General features: G+C 39.5%; 1 protein-coding gene across 6 annotated transcripts in view; it reads right to left on the bottom strand.

The window, feature by feature from the left end:
- The window catches only part of LOC127422940 (vesicle transport through interaction with t-SNAREs homolog 1A-like), a 182,400-nt gene that overhangs the window by 58,044 nt on the left and 96,547 nt on the right, over nt 1–27,809 (bottom strand). Inside the window, exons 6-9 of one of the 6 annotated variants that reach the window (XM_051666834.1) lie at nt 21,752–21,822; nt 17,665–17,726; nt 10,251–10,290; nt 6,984–7,312 (exon numbers count right to left, since the gene is read on the bottom strand). In XM_051666834.1, the coding sequence (XP_051522794.1) occupies nt 7,016–7,312; nt 10,251–10,290; nt 17,665–17,726; nt 21,752–21,822 (470 nt within the window). In that variant the 3' untranslated portion in view covers nt 6,984–7,015. Of the gene's footprint in view, nt 1–6,983; nt 7,313–10,246; nt 10,291–17,653; nt 17,727–21,751; nt 21,823–27,809 lie in introns of those variants that run through there. The other 5 variants (XM_051666835.1, XM_051666836.1, XM_051666840.1 and 2 more) reach the window with 5 other exon arrangements.

Here is a 27,809-nt window from a genome sequence, read left to right on the forward strand (position 1 = left end):
CTGCATGTAAGACTCTGTACTGTTTAAACTAAGGTTAAAAAAGTTGTTTGAGTGCCTCGCCATGTTAATAGTATCTAAAGGGCATTGTGAGATTGAGAATTCTATATCTATATCCACATTCAAGTTGTTTGAGTGCCTCGCCATGTTAATAGTATCTAAAGGGCATTGTGAGATTGAGAATTCTATATCTATATCCACATTCAGTTAAAATCAGCCCAATTTGTGAATTTGTTTTTACAAACTTAGCAAATAGAAAGAGGGCATTTTCCCACTGACATCTTATATATTAGACATTAGCATAGCTTTGCAGCAGTAGGAAATAATTCTTATAGTATCTTATAGTTTACTATTATTCTTATAATAAATTGGTAATTATATTATATTAATTTGTATATTTATATACACTATATATATATATATATATATATATATATATATATATATATATATATATATATATTAGTAACATTACAATTCTTTAATAACAAAAAATGTATTGCGAAAGTTTATCTGTAGCTAGCTACATGTTGTCATATGAACACTGAACAACACTGATTAAGTAAATTAATTCAGTGAAGGATTCATCAGTGCATTTTGTAATGGGGCCCGCTTTTTCCTCATTACTTTTTGGAAAGGGGGGGGGTATGGGGGGATTTATGCACTTTGGGGGTAGGGGTAAATAAAATTAATAATACCAAAACATCAGAAATTTAACAGCAATCTCACCTACAGTTGCAATCAAAATTATTCAACCCCCCGACCAGCAATACATTCTGGTGATGTGAATTAAAACACATCAACTAAAACCTCAGTAAACAGTCAAAGTAAGTTTTTAATACACATTTGAGTGATTTTGAGAACAAAGAGTTCAATTTACCCAAATTTTAAAATAAAAAATAACTACTTTTCTCCACAAATGTCATGTCAAAAATATTCAACCCCCCAAAGTCAATCAAAATCAAAATGGCCTGATACCTGAAAGAATCCATGGTGTCAGTCACATAGTCAGGATAGCCGTTTCCTGCAGCCGCAAAACACCCCTATAACAGGACTGACCCACCTCCATGCTTGACTGTGGGGATGATGTCATTCTTGTCATCACCTTGTCATCTTACTCCAGATGTACTGCTGACCCATGGGTCTAAAACTCATTTTCAGTTTAGTGTCTTATGTCTATAAAACCTTCTTCCAGGACTCCACAGGTCTTTCCTACTACTTCTTGAATATTCAAGTCAACATTTCCCTTGGTGAAGTTTTGCTTTCTTCCACACCCCAAGAAGGTTGCTGTTGTACCATATTTAAAAAATGTATGAATGGTGCTGACAACTTTGTCTATTGGAAATTGAAGTGCCTTGGATATGTACTTTTAGCCATGACCTTTCTTGTGTAATGAAATAATCTCCTCTATTAGCTTTTGAGACAGCATATTTTAATTCCTATCTCTCAGGTAGGTCCTTCAAGGTAGCCTGGAGAGATGAGGTATCCAAGCCACATCAGCTACTTACTGGGGTACCTCAGGCATCAGTGCTTGGGCCAGTTCTCTTCTCTATATATACACAACGTCACTGGGACCCATCATTCAGGCACATGGTTTCTCTTACCACTGCTACGCTGATGACACGCAACTCTATTTGTCTTTCCAGCCCAACGACACCACAGTGACTGCTCGAATTTCTGCCTGCCTGGCAGACATCTCGGCCTGGATGAAGGAGCACCTGCAACTCAACCCAGCCAAGACTGAACTCCTTGTCTTTCCAGCCAACCCTGCTGTTGAACACAACATCACCGTGCAGCTGGGTGCAACTACAGTAACGCCTTCCAAATCAGTCAGAAATCTAGGGGTAACCATCGACAGCAGACTAAATTTCACAGACCACATCTCAAAGACCGCAAGATCATGTAGATTTACACTCTACAATATCAGGAAGATAAGACCCTTCCTCTCTGAACATGCCACACAACTGCTTGTCCAGTCACTTGTCATAACTAGACTGGACTACTGTAACGCTCTAATTGCAGGCCTACCTGCATGTGCAATTAGACCCCTGCAAATGATACAGAATGCAGCAGCATGTCTGGTCTTTAATGAACCAAAGAGAGCACATGTTACACCACTCCTTGTCTCTCTCCACTGGCTGTCGGTTGATGCACGTATCAAATTCAAGGCTCTGATGCTGGCATACAGAACAGTCACTGGGTCTGCTCCAGCATACCTAAAATCATTTATGCAGAGCTACGTGTCCACTAGAAGCCTGCGGTCGGCTATGGAACGTCACCTTGTTGTACCAACACAAAGAGGCACCAAAACACTTTCCCAGACTTTCAGCTTCATCATACCACGTTGGTGGAACGACCTTCCCAACTCCATCCGTGATGCTGACTCACTCACTGTCTTCAAAAAAACGACTAAAAACACATCTTTTCCATGAGCACTTAACCAGTCATTTAAAAATAAATAAATAAATAAAAACAATTCCTGTTGCACTTTATTCTATTTTGAATACTATTATGATGCTAGTGAAACTTTGTAATACAGCACTTTTCATACCACTGTCTCCTTAAGATGATTCCCTTATGTTTTCCTCTTTTGTAAGTCGCTTTGGATAAAAGCATCTGCCAAATGAATAAATGTAAATATTTTTAACTGCATTTTTTGCATAGAAATACATTTTTGCTTACAATGCTAAACTTAAATTTTAAAACTTAAATAAGTGCCATTGCAGATTGATGACTTAATTTTATTTTAAAACAATTACTTGTGTAGAAGGGGTTGAATAATTATGACATGGCTGTATTTTTTAAAAATCCTGCTATTTAGAAATATTAGGTTATATATTCAGACTATGACTTTGAATGTGTCACTCAACTGATATAGATGTAAAGTTTAAAAATTCTGGGTCATCAGAAAAGCTTACCTTTGTAAAGCCTTACTGTCTTGTGGGGTGATGAATAATTTCAATTGCAACTGTATATATATATATATATATATATATATATATATATATATATATATATATATTATATATATATATATAGACATTTTTAGCTATATCACTCAGCTCTAACTCTTTCTTTCCCTCTCTCAGATGATAGAAGGCTATGATGGCAGCTCTGTGCACTGCAGGCCAATAACCACACAATACTACGATGCAAACAGCATGATAGGTTTTAATTGCTTCAAAATGCCCAGCAGAAGAGTCCTTATAATCTAGTAAAATAGTCTTTTAATAGTGTCAAGAGGGGAGAAAGAGACAAAGAAAGTAGAGGAGAGAGATACCATGCCTTTGCCTCATTACTGTAAATCTTGATGGATGCTCCAGCTCACCCCAAAATAATGACTGGGTCTGCTGTGAATTACTGTAGTTATTTCAAGACAAACAAATTTGAACACATGGACACAGTATACAACATCAGATTATAGCTACTGGAGATTTTCTCACTAAGAAACTTGGGACACACCTGAAAGATCACCAAAATAAAACAGTTTGCTGGGCTGCAAAAACTCTCTTTCTTGGAATAAATACAGTGTGTTAGAAGATTTGCAACACAGGGACTGAATCGTTTTTTACATTCTGATGCTGATCACTGCCTCTGAACCGCTTTGTCCTTTTGCCTCACTAAACTAGACATTAATCATGCTTACTCTGCCTGTCTATTTCTGTGTCTTTCCTTTTCTCCTTCCACTCCTTCTGTAATTGACTTAAGGTCACACTTTTCCACTGCTCTTGCCACGTTGGGAGACGCAACAGAGGGCAAAGACTCGGTCGTCATAACGAGTGCCATCCTGGCTGTCAATCAAAAAGTTCCAGTGGAAGTTTTTATTGAAGGTAGGGGAAACGTCTCTCTCCTTCCCAGCAGGACAATCACAGGCCCCTGCGCAGCGACAGCTGCCCGACACCAGATCAAACGCCATGCTACCCTTGGAGTGACACTGTAGCCACTTCAAGGGGAGACGCAACCACTGATCTCAGAACAGCGCGGCTAACACCCTGACGAGCGCTACCTTTACGATGTTGGAACGACAGAGGAGGAGAAGCCCGTCACTCCAATGTCACACATGGTGACCCCACGGAGTTTAATAACTGGAAAAGTGGAAAAGGTCGACTGATACAAAGATGTACAACGCAGGATCTTTTCAAGGGTAAAATACCAATTGCTCTGAAGCATTCAGTCACCATAGCATTGCAAGAATTATTATAACCATTTCGCTTTTATTACTTCATACACTGTTATTTCCTACACTAAAATGAAGGCATGCTAGCTAGTGTGATGGAATGTGTGACTTTCAGACAGGTGTACCCTTAAAAGAATAATTCACCCAAAAATGAAATTTCTGTTATCATTAACTAACCCTCACGCTGTTCTAAATTAATATGCCTTTATTTATTCTGTGGAACAAAAAGGAGATGTTAGACAGAATGTTAGTCTCAATCACCATTTGTATCACTGTCATTGCATTTTTTTTTTTCCTCCATACAATGAAAGTGAATGGTGACTGAGGCAGTCATTCTGCCTAAAATCTCCTTTTGTATTGCATACAGGTTTGGAACAACAAGAGGATGAGTAAATGATGATATAATTTCCATTTTTGGGCAAACAATCCCTTAAAAAACTGAAAATTTTGTCATTATTTACTCACCCTTATGCCGTTCCAAATCCGTAAGCTGGTATATATTTGAAATTCAGTCTGTTTTTCACACAAAACTATTGAATGACTTTGCATATAGTGCACAAGTAATATGGACTACTCTTTCAGTACTTTTAAAGTGCTTTTTGTCCTTTTTTGGAGGTTAACTGATGTAGGAAAATACTTGCATTAAGATACTTTAAAATATTTCGTGTTGTATTTCACTAAACATACAGCATACAGGTTTGGAACAAAATGAGGGTGAGTAAATAATGACAGAATTGTCATGTTTGGGTGAACTATTCCTTTCATTTAAAAGCTCACCACTTTTCCCACATCAGTCCTGGATTTGTCTGAAGCTCAAACATGCATGTGTGTGTGTGTGTTCTCTCCAAAGCAGGCAATCAGCACAGAAACTAATAGGAACGGGAGAGAGACACACAGTTTTAGTGTCACTGTTACCCATGATGCTCTCAGCAGTGGGTAATGAGGCTGAGGTGTGTGTGCCATAGGGGTTTAACCAGAGGACTGTCAACATCCCGACAGCCATACACACACACAATATGGAACCATCAGGCATCATTATCAGATATTAGGGTGGCTCGAACACCATACAATGAAAAGAAATGCTTCCGGTGAAACCTGTTCATTTGAATCACTGTCTTAAAGGGAAACATAAATCTGATATTGTGTCATAACTAAAATTAATGGTTGACACATATATAAAAAAGGCAGCAAAATCTGCTGATATTGTGGTATTTTTATTGTGTTACAATTGACTGTAAACAGACTACTATAATGGGAAGACTAAACAGAAAACAAGGTGAAGAATCTATTTAGCAGCTAAAGGACACTAAAATATTTTAGTACAGTGCCATTTAAACAGATTTATTTTTCATATTTACAAAGTGATTTTCAAAACAATTTTCAATTTCATTCATTTTAGTATTTTATTTAGCAATTTCATGTGTCATTTATTATCATTAAATGTGTTATATCTTATGTAATCATCATTATATATCATCCAATGACCACCATGCTTTCTAGATATCTGCATTAGCCTTTGAAAAACCTATTTTAAGTCAACCACTGGCTAACAGACCTTGTTCAGATTAGAGTCACATTTAATTTTTGACGGGAAAGAAAACAAAGCTGTGAGGGATCGACTTTCAGTCTCTTCAATGGCATACACTGTACAGGGGTGTAAACAGGTCCTATATCACATCTAACTTGTGTTTTCTGGAGTTCTTTGTATCTACTGAAATTTCTGGACAGATGTTTTTTCAATGTTTCATCAGCTAATCAATGATCAACACCACTTTAAACAACAGTAAAACCTAGTGAAAGTCCCTCACATCCTTAATTTCATTCCAATCAAAAATGAAATATAGCACTACTCTGAATATGGTCCATATGGAATAATTTATGATTTTATGCACAGGTATGGAAGGTTCAGTCACCCAGCTTAACAGAAACAGGAGGTCTTGGAAAAGTCAGAAAAGTATATTCGTATATATACATACATTGCACAGTGCCAGCTGACTGGCTGAGATAGTTAGCTCCAGACACCTGAACTGAAATTTTGTGACACACTAGATGCTTTGAGTATCTGCTGTCCAAAATAATCCTGACACTGCATTCCTGAAGGGTACCAAACACCTCAGCGTCTAAAAAGCCTGAGTGAGGGCTGGGACCAGAAAAGAAACAGGACAGTCAGTTACAGTAGTAAATCTTGCAGATGTACGTCACCTCACTCCATGATACACATTCACACACTTATCAATGCCACTGCACTTAATTCAGTTGTAGCACTCCAATGTTAACTGCTGGGTGGATCGAACGAGCAAATTCTATTATAACCAGTTCAATTAGCATATTGCAAGTGATTGTGGATTTGCTACTCCTTGTTCACAGAGAGGGTGCCACCACCCAATCTACCCATTATGACCCACTATACTCGCAACATTCAATTAATAGATACCCCATCTATTTTTGACACCAAAGCTACTCCAGCCACTTTATTTTCTCCTTCCCACTGAAAAAAAATAAATAAATAAATAAAAATAAAAAAAAGAAATATATATATACACACACACACATGTATATACAGGTGCATCTCAATAAATTAGAATGTCGTGGAAAAGTTCATTTATTTCAGTAATTCAACTCAAATTGTGAAACTCGTGTATTAAATAAATTCAATGCACACAGACTGAAGTAGTTTAAGTCTTTGGTTCTTTTAATTGTGATGATTTTGGCTCACATTTAACAAAAACCCACCAATTCACTATCTCAAAAAATTAGAATACATCATAAGACCAATAAAAAAAAACATTTTTAGAGAATTGTTGGCCTTCTGGAAAGTATGTTCATTTACTGTATATGTACTCAATACTTGGTAGGGGCTCCTTTTGCTTTAATTACTGCCTCAATTTGGCGTGGCATGGAGGTGATCAGTTTGTGGCACTGCTGAGGTGGTATGGAAGCCCAGGTTTCTTTGAAAGTGGCCTTCAGCTCATCTGCATTTGTTGGTCTCTTGTTTCTCATTTTCCTCTTGACAATACCCCATAGATTCTCTATGGAGTTCTGGTCTGGTGAGTTTGCTGGCCAGTCAAGCACACCAACACCATGGTCATTTAACCAACTTTTGGTGCTTTTGGCAGTGTGGACAGGTGCCAAATCCTGCTGGAAAATGAAATCAGCATCTTTAAAAAGCTGGTCAGCAGAAGGAAGCATGAAGTGCTCCAAAATTTCTTGGTAAACGGGTGCAGTGACTTTGGTTTTCAAAAAACACAATGGACCAACACCAGCAGATGACATTGCACCCCAAATCATCACAGACTGTGGAAACTTAACACTGGACTTCAAGCAACTTGGGCTATGAGCTTCTCCACTCTTCCTCCAGACTCTAGGACCTTGGTTTCCAAATGAAATACAAAACTTGCTCTCATCTGAAAAGAGGACTTTGGAACACTGGGCAACAGTCCACTTCTTCTTCTACTTAGCCCAGGTAAGACGCCTCTGACGTTAACAAGAGGAATAAGACATCTGTAGCCAAATTCCTTGACACGTCTGTGTGTGGTGGCTCTTGATGCCTTGACCCCAGCCTCAGTCCATTCCTTGTGAAGTTCACCCAAATTCAATCCAAATTTATATATATAATTTTTTTTTTTTTTTTAAATAATCGTATTTACAAGTATCTTATGTGAGAAATGATTGCTTTTGATTTCTTTGCTATATCATCAAGATGCTGAATTAACTAACTTAGGATATTAAAATATTCCCAGAACTAGGAGTAGGCAAAGACTGATGCATTGCATTTGTTTTTGGCCAGGCTACAGTATGTAGTAACACAACTGAAATTGCAGTTCCAGCAATAAGCATTGATGTGCGGTACCATATACACAATCTGTGCCTTTTTTGGCCTGTCAAACATGTCACAAAAAGCAGAGAAATGTGACACAGACCGTCAAAGGAGGCTAAATGCGAAGGCTATCAGCCCAATTAAAAAAAAGCAGAACATGAGAGCAAAGCACAAATGTAGAAAAAGGGAGTTCTCAGCAGCTTCTCTGAGAAGAAATCAGAGAAATGCTGGGAAGGGAGCACCCACGAGGAGAGGCCTGCCACCCTGGAGACAGTCATTGACAGAAATGGCTCCAAAACCTGAACTTTGGCTCATTCAAGCTCTCATGCCACAGAAATGAGCTCCATGAGGGGGAAGAAATTGTTCCCTAATCACAAAATCACAAAACATATGCACTAAACACCTTTTGATTCTGAACACTAATGTGACTCTAATGTGTGAGTGACTGAAGATGCCTAGATAAAGAATTAAGCATTAATATTATAATATAATCCTGTTGCTCTACCATTTGAGCAACAGGAACACAAAATAAAAACGTCTAGCAATATAAGGCCTTTTGATAAGGTTAACACTGAAAAGTATCAGTGCAACTGAAGTGCTTATGAGTCAGTTTCCAAAAGAATCATTCCTTCGATTGAAGAGAGTGAGTCATTGTCTTAGAATCAGAGTCAGACTCACCTGAGCTCAGTGGAGAAGACAGCAGAGGAGACACAAGTGAAATTATGACTTTGCTTTTCAACAGTCTTTGTTCTTCCTTCAGCATCTACATAAGCCATTCATTATGATTTTGACAAAAGACCTTGATGTCAAAGAACCGCATACTCACGCAAAACCTATTTGCCGAAGTGTGTAGGAGTTTGTTTGTGAGGACGAGAGTGTGTATGTGTGTGTGAGAGATAGCAAGAAAGTGTGTGGGAGAAAGAGAGCCATGCCCCCGTCACTTCTCCACCCTGCTCCCTCGGCTCCAGCATCTTAACGAGGCTTTTCCCCTCACTTTGCAGAACGAGGGAGAAACCAAATAAATAAAAGAATAAAAGCAGCACGAGAAGAGGGAAAACACACACTGAACTATAATTTGTTATATCTTTCAGCTCCAATTAAAAGTAATATCAAATCTTTTTGTTCAACTTCATAACAAGACTTCAAGAGGACCCCCAAGACTCTTTCTATTTGCATCCCTCAACAGCCCACTGGTGCTCCTGAATCACATTAATTATATGACCTACATAGCACATCGTTAATATTCCAAGCTGGGAGAGAAACTGGGAGCCAATATGGCGGAAGTCTAAATTTGGAGATCTTCAGGACATCAGAGCTTCCCTCTCAGCCGCCGCTTTTCTGGAGTTCGCTCTTTGATCGCTTCCCTGTTGACATTGTTTGCAAATGTCTGTTTAATGGGACTGGCAAACACCAGAATACAGCCACATTCACTTTTTTTCAAACAGCCCCTGACACATCCCTCCTCGCCACCGCCTTCTTTTTGTCTGTTATCACGCTGTGCGTATGACGACTCGTGTGCTGAAACAAAGGGGGACGGAGAGGAAAATCAAGGAAGAGAGAGAGGTGACAGTGTGGCTCACCTATTGCAATACCACATCTACTGATCTAATCACTGCTGGGATCAGAGCGCTTAGTGACAGAGAAGTGTTACAGCTGTTCGGGATGTACAAAGTCTGAGTTACTCAGCTTCACTCGTAATGTGTTATGAATATGAATATTTCATAAAACGTTCAGGGGGGAAACTGCATGAGGTGCTCCTGTTGTTTGTGCGTTAATGCACAATACCTGAGGTAAGCGAGCATGCTCACACCCATAGATGCGGAGGGCCTGATGTCTTAATCAGTGTCCAGATCTAGTGTGACTTATTCAGAAGACCAAGGCCTGGCTCTTCTAAGCTGGGCCATGAATATGGAGCTGTTCTGTGGTGCAGAGTGTGGTTATGTTTTCTGTCTGATATGTCTGCCCCATTCCCATTTCAAAGGGAGGTCCATCCAGGGGTTTGACTTTTTGATCTGCCTGGCGACTGACTTGACCACCTGCATGTGGTATCAGGCCCCTGGTCTCCATGGATAGCCAGCAAGGCTGAGCAGGAGCTCGGGGCTGGGCATTCATCCCAACGTTACTCCCCCCGCCCCTACCCCCCATTTCTCTGTCTCTTTCCATCCACATTAGCAGGAGGTCTTTACTCATACTCCACCTCTATTGCCAAAAAAGGGATAGTTAACCCAAAAAATAACAATTCTCTCATCACTTACTCACCCTTACGCCATCCCAGATGTGTGTGACTTTCTTTCTTCTGCTGAAAACAAACAGAGATTTTTGAAAGATTTTAATTTTTGGGTGAACCATTCCTTTAAGACACCATCCTGGCCATTTTGAGGGTAAAGGCCCCTGCACACAAATTTTCAGAACAGGAACATGCGCAACAGGAAACAATTAATTCCTTGTCAATGAGTCAAGGAATACTGCACTGCGACATTGTATCATTTTTAGATTCTGAGACTAGCTAGATTTGTTATTGCTTGGCTACCGAACATCTCATTCAAGAATACAAACTTTTTTCAAAGTACGACAAAGTTCTGCATTTGACTCTGTGCGAATTGTTTTGGTGTAAAAATGTATTCGCTAATATGTTAAGTACTTTCGGTCACATTGGCCTATGTGTTAACAGGCCAATTTCTGTGCCACTAGCATCACCAAATGGAATTGCAAAAATAACAATGCTTTCAAACAGGTTTCCCGAACACTCCCTCAAACAGATAGCCCAACCCCAAACTCATGCCATTGGTTAAGCCAATGTTGCTATGTCAGGCTGGCCGGGATGCTCAAACAAACGAGATACATTTTGAAAACACCACAGAGCCACAGTGTTTACACTTTCGAGGGAATCAACCAGTGAATGACTTACTTAGATGTTATCTTTGCATATCAAGCGTGGATAGGAGAAAATGTTGTGCCATAGAAAAAAATTACACCTTTAAGGCAAGCACCTGCTAACAGTAAAACAAAATCAAGTCATGCTAATAACCATCTGTTTGTGCTCTCTTACAGCTCAAACCTATCAAACTGCTTCCAGCTGTAAGTTTATTCTCTTTTTGCATGTCTAGCTTTTTCTAAGAACTTATTGTGCAAGGTCACATTGCTAGCGCTGCCTCAGCCCTCCTCACAAGCTGCTTTGAAGACTTGATTGAGTCCAGTAAATTGTGTATTAAACAATCCGTCATCAAGGCAAACGTGTTAATTGGTCTGATTATTCTTTAATAATATTATGATTTCTTTAAGCAAGCGTCACCATTAAAAGTTAATGAGATGAGAATGACCATGACAATATAATTAAAACCCTCACGAGTTTCTGAAGCTGGCATGAATAATTTAGGCCATGCTGGAGCATGAGAGGGCCCAGCTTAGTAGTCTGTTCAGGGAGAGAGTAACAAGATCACGAGTGGTGAGCCACTTCACCCATGTTGAATTTATTTTGATTGGGGGCCGAATTAGCAGACTTTCAGAGTTGTCAAAATTAAAACCTTGTCTCCTTGTTAAAAAATCTTGTGGGAAATATACATGTATATCTTGTTTGATACCAATGAAACAGATTTAACTTTTTGCCACACCTGCCAATGATGGGTAAATTGTACCGATCTGCAGACCTTAAAAATGTCTTAACAGCCAGGTAGTTCAACTGAAATACTTTTGGGAAGTTGGCATGTTATTCTCCTAAAACTCTTCTATACCTATACTCTTATTCTATTATATATCTAAACAGCATTTTGTTAATCCATTTATAATTATGAATGCAGCTTTTAATGACCTCATATTAATACCTATCTATCTATCTATCTATCTATTCATCCATCCATCCATCCATATACTTTACATACACCTAAGATATACCCTTATACATTCATATACATTATAACCTAAAATCTAGATGTTGATAATAAATGTCTGTTGACATGTTATGTGTCAACTACTCGGCCATGACACTGTATTTTGCATTAATTTAATACAAAATATATTTTTGTTCTTTAGACAATCGGATCAAAGAGTGTTTTTTCCTTGCACATTTGCAACAAACAGTGCAAGTCATAGTGCAAAGCACGTGATGTCATCTCTACTAGATGGTTTGTGCAACATCCTTTAAGCAGAATCATCACAGAGTACACATATTTGGAGTCATCTTATTCTCAACCCACACAGTGCTCTCCAAACAGGGTAAACATCTGGTGTGGCACGGGCCTTTCTGTCGCTATCCTTCAACAATATTTAATGCAGCAGGCTAATGCTCTGTCCTCAGCCCACTGCTGAGAGTCTGTGACCCTCACCATAACAAACACAACCCGGAGTAAGTGTGTGTTTGTGTGTATGTGTGCAGAAAGCAACTCAGAAAATGAGAACCCTGGTTACATAGCACTGCAGCGAGTCTGGTTTACCTTGTTTTCGTATATCCACACTGCACAGTTATACACAGAAAATACAAAAGCATACACCCTTTGATCCTGGAAAACAACAATGCAATACTACATTTTTACATTTTCTGAAGAAAAAATGAGTAGTGCCTGCCCATGTAAAACTTGTCGCCACAATGTTAGGGGTGTTCTTGGTGACTGCCAGAGCTTTGCTATGTGGTTGCTAAAGTGTTCTGAGTGGTTGCCAGGTAACTACTTACTCGTCCAAGTCAAAAGAGCCAACCCTGAAGTCTCTATCATTTTCTAGACAATAGATATGGCTCAGGTCACTTCTTCAAGGTATTGTGAAGTCTGATCAATTAGAATAGTAATAGCAAAACTCTCCTCAACAATCCACACAATTTGAGGTATCATTCATGACTGTAGCAGAAACAGTGTGGAAAATAAATATGTAGGGTTGAGGGTTTGTTATAACCCTTAGCAAGCACCACTCGTAATAAATTGTGATATTCATTACATTTCCAAAGGCTAAGCAAGTATGCAATTAAACAAAAGCTTGGAAAATTGATAAAGTAAAATGGATCCACAACGCTATCAGGGAAAAAAGCAAGGAAAACAAACAAACCAAAAACACCTATTCACGATCTTTCTTACTTTACAGATTGCAAATGGCTTATGAGATGTCATGTAGATTTAATATGCGAAAAACAGTTATTTGACTGTATTTGCTTGTTTTTCAAGCAGAAAGGGAAAAAACAAATGGAAGATAGGGAAAGGGAGAGAGAGAAGGCCTTTACTAGGCAGACAGGAAGAACGGGGGTGCGGTGGGTCTTCATGCAGAAAGCTAGCAGGATGAAGGGAGACGGCATGCGTGGAAAAAGCTCATAAATCCTTATTTGAGCCGTCCTCGCTGCAGCACTACATTTCTTAAACGCTAAGTCTGATTTAGTCTTCCCATTAGGTGACAGCTGAACTTTAACATTAATATGATAATATTGAAATAAGTGCGTGTTATTTACTTAGCGGCGGGGTGGAATAAGAGGGAGACAGAGGGAGGAGGGAGGGAACGGAGAATGATGAATGATTTCTGGACAGCTTCTGTGGCACCGGGCGGCCGTGGCCCCTCTAATGAGACTTGATAAAATGGAGACATATGCAGAAATATTGGTTACAGTCTGTGTCCTCGGCATCCCGCTCTCTCTCTTTCTGTCTCTCTCCTCCTCTCTCGTGCTTGCTGCACGCGTCCTGATTGTCTACAGCCACTGAAGCATCTATTTCAATTGGTACTTCCTTTCTGGCCCTGGGGTTTTAAATTTTGCTGGTGTCATTTACATATTACTCTTAATCAAAAAAAGAAAAAAAGAAACAAAACCTTGTCGTCAAGGTTCAGGAAAGGGCGCAAAGGCACTTTATAAAATGGAGATGTGACAGACGTAAACTGAATTGAGTGAGTGTGTGTGTGTATGTGTGTGAGTGAGTGTGGCAGAGAGAGATATGAGGCTGGTAGAAAAAAAGAAGAGTAAGTGGAATAGAGAGGGAGGCTGTGTGCATTCTTCGGTTATCTCACATCAACCACACAGGGAAAAAAGCCAATATCTCATAAGCTTGCTGATATGAATGATGAGTTCTACTGTTTAAAGCCGATACTACATAGAGACATAGAAAAGTGGGAGGAAGGCTAGAGCTGCTTTAGAGCAGATGAGTGGAAATAAAGTTGAACTGCGCAGTGACAAGGCCCACACAGAATCTATGCCTGCTAAACTCCAAATAACGCTTTGCAGATTTCCATAAAATTCGAAAGCATGCCATTGATAAAATTCCACAAAGCCCTGCCCCTTTTGAATGTCTGTGTATTTGCTTTTCCTCATTATAATAGCATTTTGGAAGAGTTCTGAATAAATGCTGTCTAAAGAAATAGTAAAACTTAAATATGTTTGGATTATTTGTCCATGTACAGCTACCAAGAATGTACTCTCAGCTCTGTTTAACACATTTTACCAAAAGTTAATTTGCACGACTTTGCCAACTGATTATGCTTACTGGATAAGGATTAGAGATTGCACTCACAAAGAGTGCACAATTAAATATTTTAGAGCCAAGCATAAATATACATACAGTTGTGCTCAAAAGTTTGCATACCCTTGGAGAATTGGTAATATATGTACTATTTTTAAAGAAAACACGAGCGAGCAGGCAAAACACATTTATTTTATTTCTTATGGGATTCATATTCAACTGTAGGATAACAGTTAACATGGCAACAACGAAAAAAAATGAAATGACCCCTGTTCAAAAGTCTGCATACCCTTAGTTCTTAATACTGTGTATTGCCCCCTTTAGCATCAATGACAGCGTGCAGTCTTTTGTAATAGTTGTCTATGAGGCCCCAAGTTTGAGATCTCCCCAGAGTGGCTCGATGATTTTAAGGTCAGGAGACTGTGATGGCCACTCCAGAACCTTCACCTTTTTCTGCTGTAACCACTGGAGGGTCAACTTGGCCTTGTGCTTAGGGTCATTGTCGTGCTGGAAAGTCCAAGAGCGTCCCATGCGCAGCTTTCGTGCAGAAGAATGCAAATTGTCTGCCAGTATTTTCTGATAACATGCTGCATTCATCTTGCCATCAATTTTCACAAGGTTCCCCGTGTCTTTAGCGCTCACACACCCCCAAAACATCAGTGATCCACCACCATTCTTCACAGTGGGGATGGTATTCTTTTCACTATAGGCCTTGTTGACCCCTCTCCAAACATAGCGCTTATGGTCAGAACCATAAAGCTCTATTTTGGTCTCTTCACTCAAAATTACAGTGTGTTAGAAGCTGCGAGGCGTGTCAAGGTATTGTCGGGCATATTGTAACTGGGCTTTTTTGTGGCATTGCCGCAGTAAAGGCTTCTTTCTGGCAACTCGACCATGCAGCTCATTTTTGTTCAAGTATTGTCATATTGTGCTCCTTGAAACAACCACACCGTCTTTTTCCAGAGCAGCCTGTATTTCTCCTGAGTTTACCTGTGGGTTTTTCTTGTATCCCGAACAATTCTTCTGGCAGTTGTGGCTGAAATCTTTCTTGGTCTACCTGACCTTGGCTTGGTATCAAGAGAACCCTGAATTTTCCACCTCTTAGTAAGTGATTGATCAGTACTGACTGGCATTTTCAAGGCTTTGGATATCTTTTTATATCCTTTTCCATCTTTATAAAGTTCCATTACCTTGTTACGCAGGTCTTTTGACAGTTCTTTTCTGCTCCCCATGGCTCAGTATCTAGCCTGCTCAGTGCATCCACGTGAGAGCTAACAAACTCATTGACTATTTATACACAGACACTAATTGCAATTTAAAAAGCCACAGGTGTGGGAAATTAACTTTTAATTGCCATTTAAACCTGTGTGTGTCACCTTGTGTGTCTGTAACAAGGCCAAACATTCAAGGGTATGCAAACTTTTGATCAGGGCCATTTGGGTGTGCCTGACAACACCTTGACATGCCTTTGGAGTGACGAGACCAAAATAGAGATTTATGGTCACAACCATAAGCGCTATGTTTGGAGAGGGGTCAACAAGGCCTATAGTGAAAACAATACCATCCCCACTGTGAAGCTTGGTGGTGGATCACTGATGTTTTCGGGGTGTGTGAGCTCTAAAGGCACGGGGAATCTTGTGAAAATTGATGGCAAGATGAATGCAGCATGTTATCAGAAAATACTGGCAGACAATTTGCATTCTTCTGCACGAAAGCTGCGCATGGGATGCTCTTGGACTTTCCAGTATGACAAGGACCCTAAACACAATTCCAAGTTGACCCTCCAGTGGTTACAGCAGAAAAAGGTGAAGGTTCTGGAGTGGCCATCACAGTCTCCTGACCTTAAAATCATCGAGCCACTTCAGATCTCAAACGTGCGGTTCATGCAAGACGACCAAAGACTTTGCATGACCTGGAGGCATTTTGCCAAGACGACTGGGCAGCTATACCACCTGCAAGAATTTGGGGCCTCATAGACAACTATTACAAAAGACTGCACGCTGTCATTGATGCTAAAGGGGGCAATACACAGTATTAAGAACTAAGGGTATGCAGACTTTTGAACAGGGGTCATTTCATTTTCTTCTTTGTTGCCATGTTTTGTTTTATGATTGTGCCATTCTGTTATAACCTACAGTTGAATATGAATCCCATAAGAAATTAAAGAAATGTGTTTTGCCTGCTCTCTCATGTTTTCTTTAATAGTGGTACATGGTGTGTATCACTCCGCTTGTGTTTGTGCCATTCTAAACTAAAGTGTAAGAGCAGTGCAGATGTGTTAAGAGTCATCTGTCTCTTTACATTTAATTTTGTGTCATTACATATTTTAGCCAGCAGGTGGAGGCAAAAGACAATTTTTGTGTGTAATATGAGCCAGTTGGTGACGTGAAGTGAGTCAGCGTCACTCAGTGTTTATATTCAACAGCGCTTTGTGATCACTCCTATTAATACTACACTACTAAAGCTAGGAAACGGCTTTAAACTAACAACTTCAGCATAAGGCTCATCAAAGCTGAGAGACACAACAGACTGATTAATTACACAAACTCAAGGCGCTTACCTCTTACCGGATTTTCCACATTGGAGAGGACACAAGGCAGAGGACATTGCGGTTTCTAAAGTGAAAGAAACTTGTGCACCAGCTACTGCGAAATAGAAAGGAAAACCCCTGCTCGGACGGCTATTTTTCCACTGAGAAAATAGGATGCATTTCACCAAAATGACATTATCTTCAGAAAGCTGACTAACAGACTACAGCATCATCAACAGGTGATCGCACATGCTCCATCTCTCTCTCTCTCTCTTTCTCTCTCTCTCACACACACACACACACACACATCCTTGTTTCTCCAATAACATGTTAGAAACAGCCCAAGTTTGGACGTGAGAGGCTTGGACGCATCATTTATTTGAACCAGCAACGGCAGATTCTGATCCATCGCGTAAGAAAGTAGTTCCAAATCAAAATTTTCAGGCCTGAAACAGATTCTGTGGGGGTCTAGCAACGACTAACATTCCAATTTGTGTTATGGTCACCTTCATAAATATATTGAGAGGAAATGGCATTCTTGGTCTAATTCGTTTTTACAGAATCACCAATTAATAATAACAGCAGACATTGGTTAATGCTTTGCAAAAGTAGCACATAACTAAATGCGTGTATATATGTGTTCATGCAGAGGATGGTATGCGGCCGTTGTGAAACACATCCATGGAGAGGTTTGTAGAAAAGGTCCCTACCTTCCGCTTACCTTCTCAGCATGCCGGTCAGGATGCGAGAGCTCTTGCCCAGGTTAGCATCCGTCTCTCTCAGCTGTGAAAGAGAGAGAGAGAAGGAAAAGATAATGTAAATGTTATGAGCACTAATAATAAAAGCATTGGTGTGTGAGAGACCAAATTAAATTTGTACTAACAGGGAAAATATTTATGTTTGATTATTGATTTTCTATAGGCCTAAGTCAGAGTATATGATTTGACGCAAATGGAAACGAGACTGTGATAGATGGGAGTACAGTTCATTCAATATGTCACACTATCGTGCATATGGGAATTGATGACTTAACAGTGAAATTACGCCTTTCCATAAATTTCCCATGCACAACATCTCAGAAAATCATGGGTTTGTGAAAAGACAGTCCGAAATGTTGATTAAACTGTACTTCTGGACCTAGCAGCCTCCTTTTCATTCCCATCAAATTAAATTTGGCTTCTTTTTTGACTAAGTTCTATTGCTTAAAATGTTTTTGTTTTTCATCCATGTGTATATGTTTTAGATTTGTTATAGTATAATGGCTATGTAGGGGGATGCACAAGTAAAACCCATACAGCTGGAGAAGTGTGTGTGTTTAGGAATGCTGACATTGCTATGGAAGTGAAGCCAGAGTTCTGGCAGCAGTCAGATCCATGATTCTGGCTGGCCTTCTTGAGAAAGCATCTGACTTTCTCCTCACTGTCAGCAGGGACGTGTGTGTGTGTGTGTGTGTGTGTGTGTGTGTGTATGTTAGTGGGCAGGTTCAGGGACAGATGTTGTTTTAGGTGGGTTTAGGTTCTGGCAGCACCAGCAGCTTGAGAGCTGCCTGATATCTCTCTCAGCCATGGATCAGTCACATGAGAGCTCCCTTGGCTTTTCCCAAAATCCCTCTCTCTCTTTTGCTCTCGGTGTAAGCGGGTCAGAGTTGTGCCAGTACGAAAACACATGGTGGAGCTCTCCGTGAATTAGGAACCAAAAACAAGAGCTACAACAAAAAAGAACACCAGTACACCAGATCTAGAGCAGAGTCAGATTACAACCTTCTAAATCAGGGGTGTCAAACTCGGTTCCTGGAGGGCCACAGTCCAGCAGAGTTTAGCTCCAACCCTAATTAAACACACCTGAAGCAGCTAATCAAGGTCTTCAGGAGTGCTTGAAGATTACAAGGAGGTATTTTGGAGCGGGGCTGGAACTAAACTCTGCAGGGCTGCGGCCCTCCTGGAACTGAGTTTGACATCCCTGTTCTAAATGGTCTTGGTAAGATGATTCCAAGTTGTTAGGTTAGATTCAATGCCTATGTTTCTCTGTATTAATTGAGTTAAAAGAGCCTCAGTCACGAAGGCCTAAACCTAAATACAAATAGAAAAATAAATATACCACACACAACAATCATATGATAACTAAAAACAGGAATATAACCCAAGCAAAATGACATTTAAAAATTACACTTTTTTTCATTTTCTGACAAAAATCTGACTGGTGGTTCCCAGTTCAAAACTCAGCATCACTAGGGTGTTGTGGATGGCTATGTTGCTAGGGTGTTCTGGGTGGTTGCAAGGTGGTTTCTCAGTGGCCCAAATAAAAAAAGCCCATCCTCATGCCTCTATGATATTATGGTTCCTAGATTTGTCTAAGAACTACTTTTTTCCTCCACCAAATGACAATCATAAGCTTGATTTATTAAAATAGTATTAGCACACCTCTCCTCAACTAGACACATAATTTGAGGTTTCATTCATATATAGTAATAGTGATACTAGTAACAGTGATACTTGCCTTAGCAAACACCACTAGGAGGCCTCTATATGTCTGTGTGTTTGTGAGAAAGAGTGAGTGATTGTTAAGAGACACTCCAAAACTCTTTTATCTGCTGTTTCCTTCACACGAAAAGCAGTTTATATACCTTTCTATCTAATGTCTTGTCTTTTCTTCTCCATTTTTCCTGCCCGGCAAAGTGTCTTTAAAGTGTAAGGGCCAGTCGGGGCTCCAGAGAAGGAGAGCTATTCTCCATAGACAGCAGACCTTTGAAAGAAAATGTTTTATTTCCTTTGAAATGAGCTACCTGCCCAACTGCCATGTTGTGATCTTTAAGCATCCTTCATAAGGAGCCATCAGAAAGGCCCCTGACTGAGCTCTCCATACCTGTCTTCTAGAAAGTTTGTGTGTGTCCGTGTGTGTGTTTTTTTTTTGGGGGGGGGGGGGTGTAAGGAAGAGAGAGAGAGAGATAGGTATGGAAAAACAATGACAGGGGACACAGAGACAAACAGAACAGGAACAAACGAGTAAGACATGTAAAGATGAAAACAAAGAGAAGCAGCAGAGGAAAGTAAACAAAATAAAGGTGGAAGTATTGGGGATGGGGTTGGGGGGGTAAAAAAAAGAGTTGATGATGGACGGAGAGACAGTTGATCCGTGCAAAGAGGAGTAAGACTCAAAAAAGCTCTCCTCTAAGATTACACAAACAGTCCAGTATATCATCGCCTTTTAAGCTCAGCTCAGCATGGCATACCTACGTCTATACTGCCTTTTGGCTGGAAGCCTGGTTATACATGTGACTGGGTAAAAATATTAATTTTCTGATATGGCAATCTTCATTTGAATGATTTGATAATGATTCAACATCTGTCTTTTAATCTATGCTTTTTTAGTGAATGTGTGAAGATTTTCATAAGACACTGATCTTAACATTTATTAAATCAAACTTATTTGAATTTAATGGTTTGGGGGAAATTGTTAATTCTAAACATTAATATTTTAAAGTCAGAGCATCTCCAGTACAGCTCACAGCATTAGTTCACAGACAACTTCAATGAAATCTTAGCAAAATTGACAATATAACTTAAATAGTCCTAGATGAATCAATATGGTATAAAAACGACTAAGAATCAGAAAGGAAACAAATTGAGAAGTTGGCTACAACAGAATCAAATAGAGTCTGTATTTAAGTATGTACTGCATATACAATGGTCCCACAAAGTATTTAACAACTCAAGCCACACTTAAAATGCGCATCAGATGAATGCCATCGCATCAAATGACAAAAAGTGGCAATCATTTCAGTCACTTTTATTTGTATAGCGCTTTTCACAACACACATTTCAAAGCAGCTTCACAGAAAATTATGCTTTAACAGAAAAATAATATAATAATGTCTTCGAGTCATAATAGTGCGGTATAATAAAAAAAAAAAACATGATTAAAACTGCGCCTTAAAATAAATAGACTGCACTTAGCAAGCAAAATATTTTACAAAAAAATAGTACGTTTGTTAGATCAGTTTTGTTTTTAAATTATAAAACACTTTATACATCCATGGAAAAAAATACCTTGGGTCTAGCAAAAATGGCTAAGAAAAGTGTTCTGAAAAAAATCAGATGTCACTTGGTTTGATATTTTGTTTTTATAATGCAATTAAATTTATCGTGCAAATACTTTGAGGCCATTGCATATATATGTTACAGGACAAGCGTTCAGTTTGTATATTTTCCATGTATCTAGTGTAATTCAGTCTACACTGGAGTCTACAAACCTCTCTGTGATATCCCTCCTGCACAGTCACATGTGTAGATGCGGAAAGACTTACAGGGTTATGGCATACGGACGATTCAAGAACAAATCCTTGTTCAGTCCGGAGGTGTTTGTGTTGTCCAGCTATGCACGGGCGTATACAGTCTTACATCATGCGTGACTTCACTGCATGTGACGGGATAACTACAAAGGCTACTTATTGGTACTGTGTTCTGTGTCAAACTTTCTTTCATGTGAGCTGTACATTCAATCAATCATTCCAGCAGTACAGCTATGCTAATCTGCAGAAGGATACAGGGAGTATGAGATCACTGTATTTAGGGTGCGAGCTGGTGTTTACTGCACACTTGTGTGTGCTCCTGTTCTCTTGTCAAGTGTGTGATTTAGGGCACTTTGTGTCATACTAAGGAAATAAGATCTAATCAGGACAAGTATCTGTAAGCCTGAGTAATTGCTTAGTGGGAAAAGTGTGTGTGCATGTGTGGTTTTTTTTTGTTTTGTGTAGCATTCAGATAATTGGCCCAGAAGAAGTCTGGGTCTGTTTACTGGTGTAAACTCACTCGATCTCGGGACATCTGGATCTTCTCACGGTCGCTGTGCAGGTTGGCGAGGATCTCCTGTCCTACTTGCTCTGTAGAGGAAATAAGAGGAAGAACAGGGTAAATAAGATACTGTACAACAGCAGAATCCTGTTCAGGCTAAAAATCTTGTTACAACCCTCATCTCTTATGTCTAGGGACCCCCAACCAAAACCATTGCTCAACAACATGCTATTTTAAATGTTTTGCATATCCCAGCATGCCCCATCAGGCTATGCCTGATAAGCACATGCAATATTCAGCTGCTTGCTTACAAACACATCTGTCATGGATGTAGACCCACTTGCACCCACACTTAGAAAAACATCCTTAACATGGCATCTGACAAGCTCATCCATGGTCACTATCATCTGCACATCCCAATGGTAAAAAACAAAACAAAAACAAGTTCTCAACCTCCCTCCCCATCCTCCAGCAAAATAGGAAAAAATACCTCTCCACTATAAGTAGAAACAACATTAGCAGTTTGGAGAGGGGGAGGTGGGTTAAAAAAAACGAAGTGAAAAATCTTTGCATGGATCAAAGCAATGCTTTCAAATGCACCAAACAATCATGAGTAAACAAAGCACTCATGACTGGATTACGCTACACAGGTGCAGTTCTCAAAGAGTCAGTGTGCAGCGTGATACTCGAGGAACAGAGAGAAATGGGCTACATCTGCACGCTGTTTCGCAATAATGAAGCAGAAGGAGAGATTCTAGCGCTGTCACAAAACCAAGTGAGCCATTTATGTAGGCAGCATTTTAATGCATCATTGGTGCTTGATAGGCCAAATTATATGGAAGCATTGCATATGTCCTTTGTGGAGAAGGTACAGTAATCCAAGAATGTACTGCGAAGACCAACGGGAAAAAAAGATTCATTCAAGGTGGCATTATAAATCTTGATTATAAATATATTTATAGTTCATTAGATACCAAAAACGATTGATAAAAATAGTTAAAGTAATGCTCTGGGTTTAATAAAAGTTAAGTTCAATCGACAGCATTTGTGGCATTAAGTTGATTACCACCAAAAAATATTTTTGACTCTGAATGGAAACAAATTGAGAGTGGAAATACTATTTTAGACCCTAATTTACTTAAAAAAGCAAAAAACACAGTTACATTAAAGCGCTTACAATGGTAGTAAATTGGGCCAATCCATACTGTAAATGTTAAAATACCCGTCTTGCCACAAGATGTAAACATAATACGTGACAAAATCGCTTTTAAATATTATTTCTTGCTTATCATAAAATTACCTTTTTCAGCGTAGAGTTATATCCAATTTTACAACTTTATTGACATAACGATGCAATGCCAGTAAACCCTCAAAGCGATTTTATCACTCTATAAAAAAGGTTAACACATATAATGTTCATATCTTGTGGCTATACCCTGTTTGCTCCCATTGTAAGTGCTTTGCTGTAACCACAAAACATATTTTCTCTCAACATCTTGCTACACATGCTGTCAATTGAGCTTTATTTGTATTGAACCCAGAATATTCCTTTAAATCTAATTAGACTTTCCTTACCTCCTCTTCTACGAAGAAAAAGTCGATAAAAGAGCTGACTTCTCATTTTGGCTTGTACACATGTTACACGTTAAAGATTGCAATACAGATGTATTCTATTTTGTTTGTATACACTCACTGAACACTAGGAACACCTGTACACCTACACTTTCATGCGATTATCTAATCAGCCAATCATGTGGCAGCAGTGCATTGCATAAAATCATACAGGGTCAAATACAGGGTCAGGAGCATCAGAATGGGGAAAATATATGATCTCAGTGATTTCGACCCTGGCATGATTGTTGGTGCCAGACAAGCTGGTTTGAGTATTTCTGTAACTGCTGATCTCCTGGGATTTTCATGCACAACAGTCTCTAGAGTTTACTCAGAACGGTGCCAAAAAATAAATAAATAAAACATCCAGTGAGTGGCAATTCTGTGGATGGTAACTCCTTGTTGATGAGAGAGGTCAACGGAGAATGGACAGACTGGTTCGAGTTGACAGAAAGGCTACGGTAACTCAGATAACAACTCTGTACTATTGTAGTGAGCAGAATAGTATCTCAGAATGCACAACATGTCAAACCGTGAGGCGGATGGGCTACAACAGCAGAAGACAATGTCGGGCACTTTATTAGGACCAAAGTGCTCAGGAAGTGTATAAACACCAGCACAGGTGTAACAAATACAAGCATACATAATTAAAAAAATATTGATAAAAATAGTTACAGTATATCTATATTAAATGGATTAAATTACACTATATTTGCTGGTGCTATGCATTTTTATATTTAGTAGGCCACTGCACTGATTTCAGAAAGGTGTCCTGTTTTCTGCCTGACAGGCCGACCTTTAGCTTAGCAACATGCTAACACCAAACTCTATTGGAATAAAGTGTGAGTCGAGTTTCCCCATGTAGTACTATTTGCATGTGACATAGAATTGCTCATATGCATATGAGGTTTCATCGCTGTTAGGAAATAGCCTTAGAAGGCAGCTGCCTATGTAGGCAGTAGACAGCTTTCCTAGGTTTGGAACAAACCCACTGAGACAAGAGACAAGACGCACAGCCCAATGGCTAAAAACATGCATCTCTTGCCTTCATTAATTTCCAATCAGGATGGAGACAGATTGAAGGATACTGAGATTAGATGGAGCAGTCACACTGCTATGTGACAGATAGGCCAGATTAAAAGACTGAATAGAGATATTAATAACTATCATAACCGCAGCCTGAGAGACACCGCCGTCAACCGTGAGTGGAAATCTTGTGTAAAGAAAATTAAGCACCACTATCTGTCTCTGTCCGGGGCGAAACGGGCCTTTAAACAAATGAATGTGACACGATCACAATGGCAACAATGCAGCGCACTTTGGAATACATACATGCAGAGATAAAGAGAGGACACACTCACTCATATATCACTTCAGATGATAAATGAGACCACTGGCATGAAGGGGTCCGAGAGCAAATGAAACAATCCTGTCAGCGCTCGCTGTTCTACGCCAAGCCAGCAACGAGATATAAATAAACACGCTCTCGAGAAGAAGAATAAAAAAAAGAAAAGAAACCTACGCTGCTGAGCAAAGGGGTTGCTGTTCTAACACATTTTTGAGAAGTAAAATAGAAATCTCCAAATGTCATATTTTTCGGAAAACTTTGAGATGAACTGTAATTGTTTTCTTGGTACCAAGATATTCAAAGTCAAGGTCTCCTATTTGAGGGTCACAAGCTTAGCTGTCTCTGACAACTACAATTGCTGCCGTTCGTGCAGGTTAAGAATCGGGCTAATGAAAGCGTAGTGAATGCAAATTAATTCAAAATAAATTTAGGGGAAAACAGATCAGGTATATAAAATTGTTTCCACAAAATCAAGTAAGAGGAGGGCTGGCTGACTGACTGCATAAAAACGCACTTCCCATGCCACTGAAAACACAGAATAAAAGCTGTTAAACCAAACTCTGTGTAATGTAGTGTTCCTGTAGCCAACACACAGTAAAATACATTATGTACTCGAGTTTCCATTTCCCCTGTGCATGAGCAAAGATAAATATTTCTCTTAGTTGTGGGACCACAAATTGATGTTGCCATTAAGCACAAGCTCCCAAAACACATTATTGGATGATCAGTTGTGTGTACAGCTAATCTGAGAAGAACTTTACCAATCCACAATTCCACAGCTATCTTACTCTCTTTTGTAACTTTGATATATCTGTTTGCCTCTGTCAATATGTTCACTAATAATCGGATCTACAGTATCTGTCTATTTCCGAATATTTGAGAGCAATGAGACTTGGAGAGAAGTGTAGCAGAGGTTTAAGCAGAGAGAAATGGAGGCAGAGAGAAATGGAGGCAGCCAGATGCTGAGTTTGGCTGGAGAAAAAAACAAACACACTCTTAGAAAGGGAAAAAGACATGGTTTTTCTTTCCTCCTCTTCAACAAAGAAAGAGTAGTCATTAGAAGAGCAAAAAAACAAATCACTAACTTCTCACTATGGCTTGTAGACATGTTAATGACAGAATTACATACAGTACATGTTGTATTTGTTTACATATAAACACCAGCATAGGCGTAACGAATCAACACAATCAAGCTGATATATTAACACCAAAACACATAACGTTTACATGTGTGGTCAAAATATGCATATATATATATATATATATATATATATATATATATATATATATATATATATATATATATGCATGTGCATATATTTGGAGCATAGTATGAATTATGGCCAATTCTTTTGCATGGTTCACTTTAGATATTCATCAACTTAATGAGGTGCTAATTAATTATCACACATTAATGAGGATGCTGACATTCTGTAAATTGAAGGTGTAGCCATGAAAAACACAGGCATTCGAGAAAAAAACTAAATAAATAAATAACTACATGAAGCCCTGCTTACGATCACGGCTTCATGCTCATAATGATATAAAATATTCTTCTCCCGTTTAAGGCCCTATTAACAATTTAAATGACCCTGACACCAAGGTTTTCCACAGGCCTGCTCTAGTTAAAGATCTAGATCCCCGAGGTCCATTTAACAAGGATATTACTAAAATCTATAACAGCACAATTATTACCGATGTGCTGTTTTTAATGCAGCCTCTTTAACTGCTTGCTAAAAAGTCTGTTCAGACTGTGAGGTTGGGGGGGGGGGGGGTGACGCGCGTGTGTTATATCATCTGGGGGGGTGGGGGGGGGGGTTTGTGAGTGGAGTGTTGTCCGACCTGGGGGGGGGGGGAAGGGGGTATCTGTGAGTGGTATGGGCACGAGGGGCCAGGCTTCTGGCTCCCCCCCCCCCGGTCTCCCCTCTAGAACCGCCACTGTTGTTACAGCGCTCATCTGTGACAGTTCCACTGTATGACTTATGAAATGTGAACACAACAACCATAATGGGAATAGGTAAGGTCATACAGATTGAATAGTCAAGAGTCATAATGTTATAAAAGTCTCAACTCATAAAATACAACAAGCACATTCATTTCACAAACAAACTAGTGTTTTTAGCCATCTCGAGTCACTCTGTGGGAATTATTTCAAGATAAATGTTCCGTTTTAGGTCATGTTGGGATTTAACCATAATGCTGTTCTGTGAGTAACTATGTGCTATTTCCCACATTCTACTTATGTATCATGAAGTAATAAACAAAAGTATCAATTGAGATTCAATTACCCTAATTTAGAGATAATTTCAGATTCAGATTGATATGCATTGACTGATTGAATTTAACTAAATATTGTTTGGCCTTATCTGTATCTATAATTCAGTTTGCTGGTATTTATTCTTATGTTAAATTTCTTCTCATCTTGCTGTCTTTTTTTGTGTTTTCTCTTCTACTTCCTTTTCTGCTTCACTTCCTGATCATTTCACACTCCTGAAACATTGTGTTAGCACAGTCAAAGTTTCTTTCTTCCTCCTGTCTATCTGTCTTTTCTTTCTGTGTGACTGTCCATGCCTGTCTGCCTTTGAGCTTGGCCTGCAGGAACATCAAATCACTCAGGACATCTCGGAGGTCCAAATGTCACTCGTTGTCATCCGCTCTTCCCGCCAGCCATAGGCAGCAAGATGGAGGCAAAACACACCGGGGAAGGAACGGTTTCAAACTCTTGGTCCCTCATCCTTCTATCCGTCCATCCACCTCTCCTTAGCAGATACGTATAATTGGGCACATCATCAATTTTACAGCAGCTGTTTGAGTGTGAGTTGTCTGAAGCCCTCTTTCTGTCCCCAGAGCTGAAAGGGTACATGCCCTGACACAGGCTCACTCCAAGGCTCCGGACTGCTTTTTATTACAGAGTTGCAGCCACTTTTTGAAGGTTACCTCACATACTTCTATCTGGACACAATCCACAGACACAGCCAAATGAGAGCAAAAGCGCCCAGGGGAAGAGTAAAGTCAGGTCCAACACAGAATGTCCCACACAAAGACACACACACAAAGAACAATGCAGAAGGATAGTTCCTTTCTCTTTATTTTAGACAGTTATTCCCCTGTCTGGGA

Source organism: Myxocyprinus asiaticus, chromosome 32, assembly GCF_019703515.2.
Source record: "Myxocyprinus asiaticus isolate MX2 ecotype Aquarium Trade chromosome 32, UBuf_Myxa_2, whole genome shotgun sequence".
Lineage (NCBI taxonomy): Eukaryota > Metazoa > Chordata > Actinopteri > Cypriniformes > Catostomidae > Myxocyprinus > Myxocyprinus asiaticus.